General features: G+C 39.9%; 4 protein-coding genes across 4 annotated transcripts; all 4 read right to left on the reverse strand.

Annotated features, from left to right (window-relative positions):
- Positions 1-4,739: 4,739 nt before the first annotated feature.
- LOC120776179 lies at positions 4,740-6,044 on the reverse strand. Its single transcript, XM_040106796.1, has 3 exons — positions 5,088-6,044; positions 4,859-5,026; positions 4,740-4,796 (listed from the first exon to the last, which is right to left on the reverse strand). The coding sequence occupies exons 1-3, from the start codon at positions 6,042-6,044 to the stop codon at positions 4,740-4,742; spliced, it is 1,182 nt and encodes a 393-aa protein (XP_039962730.1).
- Positions 6,045-8,007: 1,963 nt separating this feature from the next.
- LOC120775147 (putative gustatory receptor 39b) lies at positions 8,008-10,188 on the reverse strand. The gene is made up of 3 exons (XM_040105178.1): positions 9,218-10,188; positions 8,990-9,157; positions 8,008-8,092 (listed from the first exon to the last, which is right to left on the reverse strand). The coding sequence occupies exons 1-3, from the start codon at positions 10,184-10,186 to the stop codon at positions 8,036-8,038; spliced, it is 1,194 nt and encodes a 397-aa protein (XP_039961112.1). The 5' UTR covers positions 10,187-10,188; the 3' UTR covers positions 8,008-8,035.
- A 1,628-nt stretch (positions 10,189-11,816) lies between these two features.
- On the reverse strand, positions 11,817-13,121 carry LOC120776129. The gene is made up of 3 exons (XM_040106659.1): positions 12,165-13,121; positions 11,936-12,103; positions 11,817-11,873 (listed from the first exon to the last, which is right to left on the reverse strand). Exons 1-3 carry the CDS (start codon positions 13,119-13,121, stop codon positions 11,817-11,819), a joined length of 1,182 nt encoding a protein of 393 aa, XP_039962593.1.
- A 1,694-nt stretch (positions 13,122-14,815) lies between these two features.
- Positions 14,816-16,050, reverse strand: LOC120774669 (putative gustatory receptor 39b). Its single transcript, XM_040104399.1, has 2 exons — positions 15,073-16,050; positions 14,816-15,010 (listed from the first exon to the last, which is right to left on the reverse strand). The coding sequence occupies exons 1-2, from the start codon at positions 16,048-16,050 to the stop codon at positions 14,816-14,818; spliced, it is 1,173 nt and encodes a 390-aa protein (XP_039960333.1).

Here is a 16,050-nt window from a genome sequence, read left to right on the forward strand (position 1 = left end):
GAAAACTTTGCTATGCAAGCACTAGATTCCGATCGTTCAGTTTGTATTGCAACTATATGCAACAGTGGTCCGATATCAGCCATTCCGACAAATGAGCAGCTTCTTGCTGAGAGAAGAACGTGTGTAAAATTTCAGAACGATATCTCAAAAACTGTGAAACAAATTCGTATATGTACATGCAGACCGACAGACGGATATTGCTAAATCGTCTCAGATCGTCACGTTAATGATTTATATATATATATATATATATTATAGGGTCTCTACTTATCACATTACTCTCATTTACAGATCTCATATTTTGGCCGATACTTTCGGTAAATAATCAGCCTTAGGTACTGTGGTGCTCATGTGCGGTATATGCTGGCTACAAAAGTGCTGATACGATTTTGACTATACCTTGATGTGGGGTTACACTATTTGAAGACACTATGTGTAAAGTTTTAATTATATTGAGTTTAGGGTAGTGTATAATTCGGTCATGTTAAGTAGGCTTCATGAACCAAATATCCGACGCTTCAAAAGTTAGCCCAAGCGTTAGCAATTTCATATGGTAGTATGAGTATGTATGCATCATAGGTATTTATTATTATTGTTTTTTTATTTTTCATGACTTCCCAGAGCTTCCTTTTACGAAATATTTTCAAATATATCTAATGTCAATATGTACGGGATTATTCCTTCCAGGCGCCACTATTAATACTTATTTGCATCTGCATATGTAAATTGTCTTCAAGCATACAGAAATTGTATCAACACCACCATATACGAAGTCATAGTTGCTAAAATCTGTGCAAAAGAACAATAATTAATTCAGAATTAGTTTTCTAAAGCATACATTAGGGCTCACCGCTGTTATCAAACGCAAGTCTAATATAAAGAAATTCCTGCCGGTCACTACAATGCACTGCAGCTCTAACTGTGTGCAGAATAATTGCAATAAAATACGATAAGAACGCATGGACTGCGAAGAACTCATAAATATTAGACGACGCAATCTAGCGGCCAACAAGCGATCCTAAAAGTATGTTAAGAAATGATTAAGTGAAGCAGTTATTGCGATTTCTTACGCTTACAAGTTGCGAACATTTATGACACAGGTAACAAATATGCCAGATGGTAGCGGTCATAGGTACCAACCACCAAACACCTGCCACATAGTAGGTGGGACTCTCCATAAAACCCTCATAGCTTAGCAGTATCCAGTAGAGCGTACAACCATAGTCAAAAATGCTAGTGGTTATTATAGCAAAGAATGACCAGCCGGCGAATTCACTGAGCAGCTCAAATGCCTTAAAGAGTAAGTCGTAGATATCCTTAATGGCCGAGAGATATGCCAAAGTTTGCAGTTTTTCATAGTTAACATCCAGCAGCTGTTGGCTTGGTGCCATACGGTATGCAACAAGCTGTTCTAATTTCATGCACAGACACTCCATATAATTTCGCAAGGCACACACGTAAACGCATAACTGTATGATACGCAGACGAATGATAATGTTATACCAAATGGCATACCAATAGTAAGCCAAATGTTCTAATTCCATAAAATAATAAACCGCAATAACGAAGCAAATGAGCGATAGCCAAAACAGATATTGAAGGTGCCAACGCGCACAAGATATCCAACAATGCAATTTAATGTTCTCTCGCAGCCGTAGCTTCAGTGAGAATTCAATTTCGTGCAGCAGCCTCAAGAATGCTTCCTGCTGCTGTTGACGCCATAGACCTTCAGCCACAATGATTATACAAGTTAACGCTTGTAAAGCGTATAACAGAGTGCTCACTGCTTCGCTGGCCCTGCCCGGTATGGGTTTCAATGACACAAGCCCTTTCACAAACACTACACAAATTCCAACAAGCTGTATGTACAGACAAATTTCCTTCAAACGTTGTTTTGTTGAGATTGGCTGGCGCTCTAGCCATGCTAGACGCTTGCTGTGCGCGGAAAGTCTGTTATTTATGTAACTTGTTTTCAAGTTTGGACTTATGTAGAGCCCGAAAAAGAGCGAATAGCGTAACCAAGCTCGCAATTGCTGCTCCATTTCGCGTGGACTTTCTTTGGTGTACGAGTAAGTATTAACTTAGCTTTTTGGGTCAATTAAGTTCATATGTGGCAAGCACTTGACGCGTTAATTGATTGACATGTAAATAGATATAACTGATTATAAGTAAATAAAATTACATTCATAATTCAAAGTGCCACGAAAGCACTATGGAGAGTGCGCTTGCTTGCGGCATAACGATGACGGTGAGCGTGTTCTTTAGCCACGAGAAGGTAAGCGAACAAACGAGTGAATTCTGACCATTTAACGCTGCCAGTTACTCAGCAAAGAACCTTCACAATAAAAATTATATTTCTCAAACGTTTTTTTTGCAAAATAGTTCGTTTTTTTTTTGCTGAGGAAGAGTAAAAATGGAAACTACAATATAGCATACATAAGTACACATAGCCGAACCTAAAACTATGGATGTTTTAACAAAATGAATAATTCGTCTTCATAAAAAAGAATTTGTTATGCACTATTTTACCATAACCCTTAAAGTTTTAAGTTCTTTTTAGATTTTATCACATAAAGTTCAGTATTGAAATCTTAACGTCAGCACTGGTAAGATCTAAGCGACCAGCGCATAATAACTTATTCACGAATTTGAAGCTTTCACAATTAATATAAACCTAAATGAGCTTTTATGAAAGCACACGCATGGAAAATGCAAGAATATATGGCGCTTTCAAAGGTTGGTACATGTGAAAGCTTTCACAATTAATATATGTAAACCTAAATGAGCTTTTATGAAAGCACATGCATGGATAATGCAAGAATATATGGCGGTTTCAAAAGTTGGTACATGTGAAAGCTTTCCAAAAGCAGTTTTAACTTCTTCTCAGTTTTTAACATGTAAAATTAATTACTTACACCTCGATTTCACCACTGTTTCGCGAATTCGAAGCTTTCATTTAATAATAATTTGAGCTTTTATGAAAGCTCACGTATGGAAAATACAAGAATATTTACATAGCGCTTTCATAGTTCAGTAAATGTGAAAGCTTTCTAAACGCTAGAAAATCATTTATGTTAGTAGCTTCGGCATTTATGCTGGGTGGAAATTAAATATAGTCTGTATTCTCCGACATGGTTGATAAAACTATACAGATATTTTATAAATAGTACATTAATGCCTTCCTAACTTTTAAGGTAACATTCAAGATATCCATAAGTTTTTGGACAAACTTTCGGTTACTTCTAATTTCTGCAACAGCTTTTTCGAAAGTTTGTCTGGGATTATTTACAACGTGGAAAACATGTTTAACAGCTTTAAGCTCGCTGTCACAGTACCCAACTTTATACACAAAATAACGGGTGATCCAATTACATTTACGCCAGAGTCGTGTCAAGCTGTCATGTTATTTTTGTGCAGTATTGATTGGAAAATCATGGAAAGACTTATGCCTGAACAACGTTTAACCTTGCCACTTTATATTGAAAATTCACGTTCTGTTAAGAATGTGTTACGCATGCTTCACTCAACTTATGCTCAACATAGTCGGCCTACTGAGCGCTCTATTCGCATTATCATCACCCGTTTTGAGACCCAGCATATATTACTTATTGGATAACTTTCGACCGAATAGACCACGTCCAGCTCGCAGTAGCTGAGAGTGTATACGAAGACGATGGAAAGTCGTTTCGCCGCCGTTCACAACAACTCGAACTTACGTATGGAACGACTTGGCGCATTTTACGTGGAGATCTTAAATTGAAAGTGTACAAAATACATCTTGAAGAACTGATGCCGGTCGACCTTCTCAAGCGGCATTGCTTCGGTTTATGGGCTCTTGAAAAGTTCCAAGAAAATCCGACGTTTTCGAGCCAAAGTTTGTTCAGCGATGAGACCCATTTTTGGCTCAAAGTGGTTTACATACCGCATTTGGGACTTGGAGAAATTCAAGAGCTGCCAACCACTGTCTAGTGCATTTGTGGGTCACTGGAATCATCGATCCATATTTCTTCTAAAATGATGCCGGTGCCAACGTAACCGGCAATGGCGACCTTAATCGCATCATGATAACAAGGCTGATAGTAGTGGAAAGCTCGAACGAGTCATCGAAAATTAGACTGAACTGATGGATCATCTAAGTCGTTGCCGTGTCCAACATTTGGAAGAGATAATCTTCAAAAACTAAATGCCAAAGAATGTTCTCTCGACTGATATTAAACATTCACCACATTATTTTAAATTTCTGTGGCTTTTTTCTTTAAAAAGGTAGGGATCCCTCAAATAGCCGCTTTGGCGATATAATTCTACTTCAACTTACCTTCGGAATATATTTTGATCTATAAAAACATATTTAAAATTTTTAATAAATACCACCGCAAGCTAATATCCTTCCGTTGTTATTCAGGATTGCAAAATTCTTCAAGAAAGATTATTTTTTATCTCGGCATTATTAGGCTTAGTCCTTTTGCTACAAATTTTGTTTGTTTACTTTACGTTAATGCTTAAACTCGTGCGCTCTAACATGAGAGAGGAGCTAAAATGGACACCCTATACAATTCAGTCATCAGCATGACAAGCTGACAAGTCGATTCAGCCATATCCCTCTGTCATACAAATTGATAGATTTACGTTCATGTGTGGAAACTTGTTTATTTGTCAAGGGTACTACAGCTTCGATACAATCGCGGTTAACATTTTTTCCTTTTTTATTCCAATTTTTCTATAATTTGTTAGATTGAAAATTAAATATTTAAAAATTGTATTACTATCACCAAATAAGTCGCTATACAGGTAAAAATCTGCAAAGAAAAACCATTAATACTCCCTCACACATTTTATTTAAGTGTACCTTTAGGCTTACCGACATTATCAGTCGTATGTTCAGCGTAAAGAAGTTCCTTGCGGTCACCTCAATGCACTGCAGCTGCAGTTGTGTGCAGAATTGTTGCAGCAACATGCGATAAGCGCACATGGATTGCGAGGAATTTACAACGATTATGCGGCACAACATGCTAGCTATCAAGCGATCCTGAAAGTATGCAGAGAATGGAGTTGTGGCATGATATCTTGTAATTTGCTTGCGTACGCACCAACTGCTTGCAATTATGGCACAAATAACAGAGATGCCAGATGATGATGGTCATGGGCAGCAGCCACCAAAAGCACGCGACGTAGTAGTTGCGACGTTCGAGATAGCCCTCCCAGCTGAGCAGCGCCCAGTAGAGCGTACAACCATAGTCCAGCATATAACAGAAAATGATGCTAAACAGCGACCAGCCAGCGAACGCATTGAGCAGCTCAAATGCCTTGTACAGCAAATCATATATATCCTTTATGGCCAATAGATAAGCCAGTGTTTGCAGTTTTTCGTAGTTAACATCCAACAGCTGCTGGCTTGGCGCCATGCGGTAGGCAACAAGCTGTTGCAATTTCAAGCAAAGACAACGCATGTAATGACGCAGCACGCACACGTAGATCAACAGCTGTATTAAGCGTAAGCGCATCGCAATCGCAAACCAAATGGAATACCAAAAGTAGCCGATATATTGCCATTTAATAAAATTATACACGAATATAAGCACACAAATGGCGGAAAGCCAAAGCTGAAATCTTAACAGCTGACGCACACGTGGCAGAAACACATCCAATTTGATATCCAGTCTGAGCCGCAGCCGCAGTGAGAATTCGATTTCGTGCAGTAGCCGCAGGAATGTCTCGTGCTGCTGCTGACGCCAGATACCTTCGGCCGCCATGACTATATTGGAGAGCGCTTGTGAGCTAAAATCCACCATCGCCACGGTCCAGCTGAGCACGGTGCCAGATATGGGTTTGCGCGAAGCCAGACCATTCACGTAAAGCACGCAGAGCCAGGGCAGCAGCACGTACAAGTAGAGCTTTTTTAAACGCTGCAGTGAACATGTAAAACCGTGGTTGGTGCGCGAGAGGCTGGTTGCCTGCGCTGATTTCTTACAGGCGTTTGGCGTTGGACTTATATAGAAGCCGAAGACGAGCGAGTAGCGCAACCAAGCACGGAATTGCTGCTCCATTCTGTGTGAATTCGTAGTATGATACTAAAAGTCTGGTAAGAGCTAAGTAAGATTACTCGATGATTGGCAGTGCACGCAGCGTTGCAAAAATATCAGCATATTGATGAAGATTGACAGCTGCAGGGCTGACAAGCAGAATGCAAGTTAATATTAAATCAATCAATTATTTTTACAGGAATGCTTAATGGAGCGAATAGTATTGGTAACTATATTTGTACATATATATAATATCTAATTCTTGTGTTGTCTTTAATTTCCGCAACTAAGTTGCTTAATGTGTCTCTTCAGACCCTAAAAATAGCTTTTGAAAATCCATTTTAATAAATTCCAAAGGAGTGAAGGTCTTCTTCTTTCTCTGCTTCCTCCGGCGGCTACTGCGTCGAATACTTTCAAAGCTGGAGTGTTTTCGTCCATTCGGACGACATGACCTAGCCAGCGTAGTCGCTGTCTCTTCATTCGCTGAACTACGTCAATGTCGTCGTACATATATCTCATACAGCTTATCGTTCCGTCGAATGCCATATTCGCCGTGGCTAATGCGCAATGGACCATAAATCTTCCGCATAACCATTCTCTCGAAAACTCATAACGACGACTTATCAGATGTGGTCATCGCTCATGTCTATGCTCCATATAGCACAACGGGAATAATGAGTAACTGATAGACTTTGGTCCTTGTTCATGTAGAGAGTGCTTTACTTCTCAATTGAGTCCGCAATAGCACCTGTTGGCAAGAGTTATTCTACGTTGAATTTCGAGCCGAACATGGAGCCATATGTAGAAGTTCACGCAAGTAAGGAAAGTTCTGTGAGCACCATTCACTTGGGAGTGACCAGGAACGAATCTTTTACATACCGCTCAAGCACCTCACGGCTTTCGGTCTCAGACCAAGTATCCTCTAAGTAGCCAAAGAACATCCGTTTGAAGGGAGCTAAGGTGAGAAGGCGAACCCTCCCTCACTAGGGTTGTGCGCTGGGTTTAGGACTCGCCAAGTAAAAAACGCCCCAAAGAAAATGAAACAACAGCTTCGAAAGAGAAACCTCACTTTTGATGACGACGATGGCAAACGCATTAAGGATTATGATATAAGGGCATGCACCTGTAATATTCGGTCCCTTTATTGGAAGGCTGACATCAAAAAAAGCAAGATGGCCGAGCTGTTCAAATACGGCGTCGATGAGCTTATAAGAAGCATGAATCAGCTTCTTTGTAGAATATGAACGGACGACGGACTGACTAGCAATTCACCATGCGCCAAATCTTGGAAAAGACCCGTAAAAAGAGAATCGACACGCACTACCTCTTCGTCGATTTCAAAACTGTTTTTGACAGCAAAGAAGCTGCCTTTATGCCGCGATCTCTGAATTGGGTATTCCCGCAAAACTAATACAGCTGCGTAAGCTGACGTTGAGCAATCGGGAAGGACCTCACCAAGCCGTTCGATACCAAACGAGGTTTCAGACAAGGCGACTCCCTTTCGTGCGACTTCTTTAATCCACTTTTGGAGAAAATAATTCGAGACGCAGAACTAAATAAAGAAGGTACAATATTATATAAGAGCGTACAGATGCTGGCGTACGACGTTGATATTGATATCTTTGGCCTCAACAACCGCGCTGTTAGTTCTGCTTTCTCTAGAATGGATAAGGAAGCAAAGCGAATAAATTTGGTAGTGAACGCGAGCAAAATGAAGTATCTCCTTTATAAAATAAACAGTGGTCCTCCTAGACTCCCATGTCACTGTTGGCAGTCATAACTTCGAAGTCCCAGATAATTTCGTCTATCTTGGAACCAGCATTCACAGCAACGTCAGCATCGAAATCTAACGCAGAATAACTCTTGCCAACAGGTGCTACTTTGGATTGAGTAGGCAGTTGACAAGTAAAGTCCTCTCGACGAACAAACACCAAACTCTCAGTTATCTCAGATATCAATTTATTTAGTACTTTCAAATCATAAATAAGACTTTATATCATTACTTTAAGTATACTTTAGGAGTTCAAAAATTGTATCAGTATCACCAAATTCATTGCTACTGCCGTGGAGATCTGAAAAGAAAATCCATTTTTAAAGCAAAAATCAAAGTAACAATTCTGAACCTAAAGACTTTGTGGATTTTCAAATACTAAAGAAAGGAAAGAAGTTACGTCATCGTTCCTGACATATTATATTCAACCCCAATATGCAGTATGCTAAAATTCGCAAAGCCCACCTTGTTACTAATCAATCATCCAATTGAGAGCTTACATTTGAATGGAAACTTTTTGTATAAAGCAAAAGGAATTGAAAATAATCTAAGGACCTATAGATGATAGAAATGAGACTCGTATGCTTAATGAGCTAATATTCTCCGAACTCCGTTTACATATTTGAGTATGAGTTCCGAAAGCCACTAAAGTAGTTAGTTGCGGTCTGGTTTGCTCAGAACATACATTATATTATAAAGGGAAAACTAGCATAATATTGGGAATAAAAGAGAGAAAGATAAAAGAGAGTCATATAATTGGATAAGAATTAAGTTACCCGTTAAATAATTAAAAAGAAAATACCCACTGTTTCGTCAAATCGATAGCTCTTTGAGTTCAAGTTAATTAAAAAAAAATTGGAATAAAATACATATTAACACCGATATTACTCGAAGAGTGAGTTTGTTTTCAACTCTCACCTTTTAATAGGTATAGAGACAAATATTTATATGTAGCTACAACTGTTCTAAACTCTAAATCATTGTGTGAGTGAAGCAAGTCGCTAAAATCCCTAAGGCTGAGTGCTGCAGTCTGACGGAAATATGAGATGCTTCCAACTGAGACTGAATTCCAAGAACAAAGTCTTACTATATTTAAAACTTCACAAAAATTTTTTGCAGAAAGAAGATTTCTTTGGATAACATGCTAGTCCTTTCTGTATTTCCCTAACTTCTAGCAAAGGCATACATCCAGGCTCACCGTCATTAGAAAGCGCATTTCCAAAACAAAGAAATGCTCCGCCGTCACCTCAATACGTTGTAGTTGCAATTGCGCGGAGAGTTGATATAACGCGAGACGATATGAGCTGAGTGTATCAGCGGTGCTCATTATAGTTATCTTGCTCAGTAAATGCGCCACCGTGCGACCCTAAAAGTATACAATTTTTGAATAAAGGACTAAGAGAGAGCTTATTTAACAAGAACTTACTAATTTCGTGCAATTATCGCATAAACAACACAAGTGACAGATGAGCGCGATTAAGGGCATCATGGCGGCTGGGCCAGCTATGTAATAGTAACGACGTCTGACGAAACCATCCAAGCTCAGTAAAGTCCAATATAGATTGCAGGTAAAGTCAAACATATAGCAGGCAATGATGCTAAACATCGACCAGCCGGCGAAACTGTTGAGTAGCTGAAATGCTTTATGCAGCAGCATATAGATCTCCTTGATGGCCAGCAGATACTCCAACGAAGCCAACTTCTCGTAGTTGATATCCAGCAGTTGCTGCGCCGGCGCCGTGCGGTAGGCTTCAATTTGACGCAGTTTCGTGCAGAGACACTCGAGATAGTGCCGCAAGACGCGCACGTAGATGACCAGCTGTATTATGCGTAGGCGCATAGTTATTATGGACCAGAGCCCATGCCAAAAGTAACCAATGTAATTCAACCAAAGTGACGTGATAATGAAGAGCATTATGGAGCCAAGCGACAATGCAAGCAGGTAAATTAAATGTGTGCGTACAATTTTATGCAACAACAGCGGTTGGACATCCTGTCGCAAGCGCAACTTCAAGGATACCTCAATCTCATCCAAGAGCAGAAGGAAAGCCTCGTGCTCTGGCTGCTTCCACAGCGCCTCCATTACGATGAGGAAATTCGTGCATATTTGCGTGGTAAAGATTACCGTAGCCGATACCCAAGTAAGCATGAGCCCGGGTATAAAATCAAGCCACGTTAGGCCGTGTATGTAGAGCGCACCGATAGCGCAGAGCAAAATACACATATGTACGCGCTGTAACAGTGCCTTGCGGGTGAGTTTCTTCGGTGCGCCAGTCCAGGCTTGATGCTTGCTTGCTATGCGCGGGGTTTGTAACGTTGTTCCGTTGTTGGTTTCACCCAGATAAATACCATGTAGTATGCCGTAACGCAACCACGTACGTAGTTGCTGCTCCATGTTGCTTTTATGGACTAATAGCGCTTACCAAACTCAACTTTCCAATGGAAAATTATGTAGATGTTCCTTCAGACGCTTGATAAGCATGAGTGACAGGCGTATTGATAACCCTTTAAATGCTAGATTGCTGGCGGCATGTGATATTAAGGGCAAGTATTTAATCTTGATACTTGAAAGGCTTAAAATGTTGAACACAAGAATGCATTTGCATTGTAGCTACATACTCGTACATATATTGTAAGTGAACGAGTTACATACATACATACACACATATAAATTTTTAGAATTGGAACGAAGAAGAGGTTGTTTTCAAGAGTAAATTCATAGGTGATAAAATGAAATTTTAAAGAAAATCAAAGTGATATAGCTAAAAACAATGTGCAGGTACGAAATGGAATCGGAACACATGTGTGTATTTAAGGAATTTTATAGTAAAATGACCTTTCGAAGAAAATCAAAGAAATCTAGCTAAGGAAAAGTGATGGAACGAGATGGAATCGGAACACTAAGTTACTATGAAAATAATGCTTGAACCATATTAGGAAATGGTTTGTGGAAAAGTCTTAAAAATATTGAAACAATATGGAATAGAACAACATGTAATAAAAACACAAGTTACAAAACAAGAATATTAATACTAAAATAAGTTAATTTCGTTCAAAAGAGAGATCGATGTGGAAGAACATATACATATGTATATAACAGAAAGATGGAACAGCCTGATATGGAATGATAATTATAAATTAATGAATGACATGCAAGTATTTTGAAAAAGATAGTTATGTAATATAAAAAGCTAGGAAAACAATTAAAATCGAATAAAAAGTAGGCCAAAATAGCTACATACATAAGGAAATTGAGAAAAGAAGAGCGAAAAATATGGAAATGAGCGGAATAGAATGGAAATGTATAGAATGGGTCGTGAATTAAAGGAAATCAATGTACAAATAACTGTTTTAATGCAAAGGAACGATGTTGAATTGGAACAGAAATGGAACAACCTGCATAATGGAAATGCAAATTAAAAAAATAATGCAAAAGCAAATGTGTTCAATTTGACGGAACGCTTTGGAATTTGAACACTAAGTTGAAATAGTAAATGGAAGATGCATAGAACATGCTTGTTAGGAAAAGCCTAAATTGTGCTGTAATGTTGCTTTTCCATTACAGCACTATTTAGGTTTTTCCTTTTTTAGAAAAGTAATGCAAAAACACATTTTTTCCATATGAAGGAACGATTTGAAATTGGAACGAGAATGGAACAGCATGCATAATGGAAATGCTAATTACAAACATAATTCTAAAACAAATGTGTTCCATATGAAAGAACGATTTGGAATCAGAACACCAAGTGAAACAGTAAATGGAATAATATGCATTGGAGCTTAATAAGCGCTCTAACATCATATGTGAGTATTAATAAAGCTAAAATGGAGACCATATACAATTCAGTCATCAGCATGACAAGCTGAGTCGATTCAGCCATATCCCTCTGTCATACAAATTGATAGATTTATGTTCATGTATGGAAACTTCTTTATTTGTCAAGGATACAACAGCTTCGATACAATCGCGGTTAACATTTTTTCCTTTTTTATTCCAATTTTTCTATAATTTGTTAGATTGAAAATTAAATATTTAAAAATTGTATTACTATCACCAAATAAGTCGCTATACAGGTACAAATCTGCAAAGAAAACCCATTAATACTCCCACACACATTTTATTTAAGTATACCTTTAGGCTTACCGACATTATCAGCCGAATATTCAATGTAAAGAAGTTCCTTGCGGTCACCTCAATGCACTGCAGCTGCAGTTGCGTGGAAAATTGTTGCAGCAACATGCGATAAGCGCACATGGATTGCGAGGAATTTGCAACGATTATGCGGCACAACATGCTAGCTATCAAGCGATCCTGAAAGTATGCAGAGAATGGAGTTGCGGCATGATATCTTGTAATTTGCTTGCGTACGCACCAACTGCTTGCAATTATGGCACAAATAACAGAGATGCCAGATAATGATGGTCATGGGCAGCAGCCACCAAAAGCACGCGACGTAGTAGTTGCGACGTTCGAGATAGCCCTCCCAGCTGAGCAGCGCCCAGTAGAGCGTACAGCCATAGTCCAGCATATAACAGAAAATGATGCTAAACAGCGACCAGCCAGCGACCGCATTGAGCAGCTCAAATGCCTTGTACAGCAAATCATAGATATCCTTTATGGCCAATAGATAAGCCAGTGTTTGCAGTTTTTCGTAGTTAACATCCAACAGCTGCTGGTTTGGCGCCGTGCGGTAGGCAACAAGCTGTTGCAATTTCAAGCAAAGACAACGCATGTAATGACGCAGCACGCACACGTAGATCAGCAGCTGTATTAAGCGTAAGCGCATCGCAATCGCAAACCAAATGGAATACCAAAAGTAGCCGATATATTGCAATTTAATAAAATTATACACGAATATAAGCACACAAATGGCGGAAAGCCAAAGCTGAAATCTTAACAGCTGACGCACACGTGGCAGAAACACATCCAATTTGATATCCAGTCTGAGCCGCAGCCGCAGTGAGAATTCGATTTCGTGCAGTAGCCGCAGGAACGTCTCGTGCTGCTGCTGACGCCAGATACCTTCGGCTGCCATGAGTATATTGGAGAACGCTTGTGAACTAAAAAACAACGTCGCCACGGTCCAGCTGAGCATGGTGCCAGGTACGGGTTTGCGCGAAGCCAGACCATTCACGTAAAGCACGCAGAGCCAGGGCAGCAGCACGTATAAGTAGAGCTTTTTTAAACGTTGCAGTGAACATGTAAAACCGTGGTTGGTGCGCGAGAGGCTAGTTGCCTGCGCTGATTTCTTACTGGCGTCTGGCGTTGGACTTATATAGAAGCCGAAGACGAGCGAGTAGCGCAACCAAGCACGGAATTGCTGCTCCATTCTGTGTGAATTCGTAGTAACATACTAAAAGTCTGGTAAGAGCTAAGTAAGATTACTCGATGATTGGCAGTGCACGCAGCGTTGCATAAATATCAGCATATTGATGAAGATTGACAGCTGCAGGGCTGACAAGCAGAATGCAATCAAATGCATTAAATCAATCAATTATTTTTACAGGAATGCTTAATGGTGCGAATAGTATCGGTAACTATATTTGTACATATGTATATTATCTAACAACTGCAGGTCTCTGTGTTGTGACCGAAATTTCAATTTTTTTTTTTAATTTTAAATTTATTCTTTAAATTAAATTCTTATTGATATGCTTAAATATTTTTATTAGAGATGTGTTGTCTTTAATTTCCACAACTAAGTTGCTTAATGTGTCCCTTCAGACTTTAAAAATAGCTTTTGTAAAATCGTTTTAATAAATTCCAATATTCATATTTAATATGTCAGCCTGATAAAAGGGCTTTTGTCCACAGTACCAGCTTTCAGCGCTATCCCAACGGGACATGTGGCTTAGTCACCTTAAATAGAAGCTCACGCAAGTGAGGAAAGTTCTGTGAGCGCCATTCACTTGGGAGTGGCCAGGAACGAATATTTTACATACGGCTCAAGCTGCTCACGACTTTCGGTCTTAGACCAAGTATCCTCTGGGTAGCAAAAAAAATTCTTTTGACCCCAGGGTTGTGAGCTGGTTTGACTACCAACACGTAGACCATATACTGTGACACTACTCCTATGAAGCTGTATTTGGGAGCCTACCTGCCTAAGCATTTGTCTCCAACTTTAATCTCACAGAATTCTGAGAGCTTTTCAATCCAAGCATTCAAACCATCAGTTAGACTATGGTTGGTACAGTTCTACTTGCCTCAAGTTGCGGAATAAAGAATCCATATATCTGCTAATCTAGAGTGGAAGGACTAGCCTGAACTTCCCGGTGTATTTTTGTTGAAACCTTCTCGAAAACTCATCAGTACTTTGGATGATGTTTGAAATTTATTTATGTATATTCGATATCAAGAGAAACGAGATAAATATGAAAACAAACCTTCGACCAAAGAACCTGCAAGAGCTTAAGAATGCTTTGGGATTGCTGACTTTTGCTTTAAAAGAATATTTAATGCTCGTCGTCATTTCATTGCCGTAAACATAAAAGCTCTTCGGACGCATCCCTATAAATTCGCGAACAGAAATCATTCTCAGTGTTAATCTTTCTAGTACTCGCTGCATAATTTTATTTCCTAATCGTTCAGAGATAAATATTTATAGCCTCATTGGCAATTCATTGTATTTTTATTTGCTTAAACGTTCTTTTTTTTCTAAATTGCTTAATAGTTTTCAAGATAAGCTCAACAACTCCAGCTCCAAGCAAAGAAATTGCACCAGTATTACCAAATTTGTTGAAGTCACAGAGAAGATCTACAAAGAGAATTGTATAAAATTCCATATAATTTTTAGTTTAATTTAGTTTTAATTTTAGTTGAGGGGAAAATATACTTCTATGACCAAAAGGAACAACAGCGAAATTCGTCTGGGGACAAAACCAACTAACAACTAAAAACAACTTGGAGGTCTTTAAAACACAACTTAAGAGTCACAATGTGAGATTTGATTTGTAAGAAAACATTATTTAAGACACCCAAAGCACTCGTTTTCTAAATTGCTCAAATCGCATTAGCTGTTTCACCTTATGACCACAGATTTATGTCACTTACGGTCATCAGTAGACGCAATTCCAAGACAAAGAAGTGTTGTGCCGTTACTTCGATTTGTTGTACTTGTATTTGTGCGGAAAGTTGTTGCAAGACCAGCCGATATGGCGTCAGTGACTGCTTGGTACGCGCTATTTTTAGTTTATTTAGTAGGAAAGCGATGCGACGCGCCTAAAAGTACACAATAATTATCGTTTACATTTTAAGAAACACCCACTGCTGCTCATTATTACCAAATCCTGGCATCTTTCACATAGAAAACACAAATAGCAAACGATTGCGAGCAACGGTAGCAATGCCACCGGTCCCGCCACGTAATAGTAGCGCCTATTCTGATAGCCATCCAAACTTAGCAGCGTCCAATAGACATTGCAGCTCACATCAAACATATAACAATTGACAATGCCAAAGAGTGACCAGCCGGCAAAGTAGTTTAGCATATGAAACGCGCGATAAATGAGCGTGTAAATCTCCTTGACCGCCAACAGCGAATCCAACGAAGCCAATCTAACGTAGTTGATATCGAGCAGCAACTCCTCCGGCGCCAAGCGGTAGGCCACAATTTCACGCAATGTCGCGTAGAGACACTCCAGATAGTGTTGCAAGATGCGTACGTACAACAACAATTGTATAATACGTACACGCATTGTTAGTATGGACCAGAATCCATGCCAGAAGAAGCCAATGTAGTTCAACCAATGCGTGCTGATAATGAAGAGCAGCAGACAAACGAGTGAGCACAACACAAAACAGCCGATCAGGCAGCGCAATTCGTGCAGCAGCGCCCGCTTTTGCACATTCACACGCAAACGCAGCTTGAGTGCGTCTTCAATGGCCGCGAGTGTCTGCAAAAAGGCGGCGTGTTGCGCACGTCGGCGTACGGTTTCCATAATTATCAGCAGATTGGTGAGCACTTGCAAGCTGAAGAGTATGACGCTGGCCACCCAAGTGAGCATCAGCGTTGGCAGACCGCCACAGCGGCGTAGGCCGTGCACGTAGCCCAGGCAAAGCGTCAGCGCTATGAGGCAGAGGTGACAATGCGATAGCGTCAGCAGGCGGCGCTTGTCACTGTGGGCGCTGCGCCGGCAGCTGTGAGTTTCCGTTGGCAGAGTAAGTGCGCCTCTCGCCACAGCAAACGCTGGCTTAGGTTGTCGCTGGTAAATACCGAAGAACATGCACAAGCGAAGCCAGTGCCGCAGTTCGTGTTCCAT

The sequence above is a fragment of the Bactrocera tryoni genome, chromosome 4 (assembly GCF_016617805.1).
Source record: "Bactrocera tryoni isolate S06 chromosome 4, CSIRO_BtryS06_freeze2, whole genome shotgun sequence".
Classification (NCBI taxonomy): domain Eukaryota; kingdom Metazoa; phylum Arthropoda; class Insecta; order Diptera; family Tephritidae; genus Bactrocera; species Bactrocera tryoni.

Coding starts and splice junctions, on each gene's coding strand:
- LOC120774669 (XM_040104399.1), bottom strand. CDS start 16,050: ATGGAACACGAACTGCGGCACTGGCTTCGCTTGTGCATGTTCTTCGGT. Junction 15,011..15,072: donor GTGAAAGATGCCAGGATTTG/GTAATAATGAGC, acceptor GTGTACTTTTAG/GCGCGTCGCATCGCTTTCCT.
- LOC120775147 (XM_040105178.1), bottom strand. CDS start 10,186: ATGGAGCAGCAACTACGTACGTGGTTGCGTTACGGCATACTACATGGT. Junction 9,158..9,217: donor GCGATAATTGCACGAAATTA/GTAAGTTCTTGT, acceptor GTATACTTTTAG/GGTCGCACGGTGGCGCATTT. Junction 8,093..8,989: donor AAATGCGCTTTCTAATGACG/GTGAGCCTGGAT, acceptor TTTTCTTTTCAG/ATCTCCACGGCAGTAGCAAT.
- LOC120776129 (XM_040106659.1), bottom strand. CDS start 13,121: ATGGAGCAGCAATTCCGTGCTTGGTTGCGCTACTCGCTCGTCTTCGGC. Junction 12,104..12,164: donor GCCATAATTGCAAGCAGTTG/GTGCGTACGCAA, acceptor GCATACTTTCAG/GATCGCTTGATAGCTAGCAT. Junction 11,874..11,935: donor ATATTCGGCTGATAATGTCG/GTAAGCCTAAAG, acceptor TTTTCTTTGCAG/ATTTGTACCTGTATAGCGAC.
- LOC120776179 (XM_040106796.1), bottom strand. CDS start 6,044: ATGGAGCAGCAATTCCGTGCTTGGTTGCGCTACTCGCTCGTCTTCGGC. Junction 5,027..5,087: donor GCCATAATTGCAAGCAGTTG/GTGCGTACGCAA, acceptor GCATACTTTCAG/GATCGCTTGATAGCTAGCAT. Junction 4,797..4,858: donor ACATACGACTGATAATGTCG/GTAAGCCTAAAG, acceptor TTTTCTTTGCAG/ATTTTTACCTGTATAGCGAC.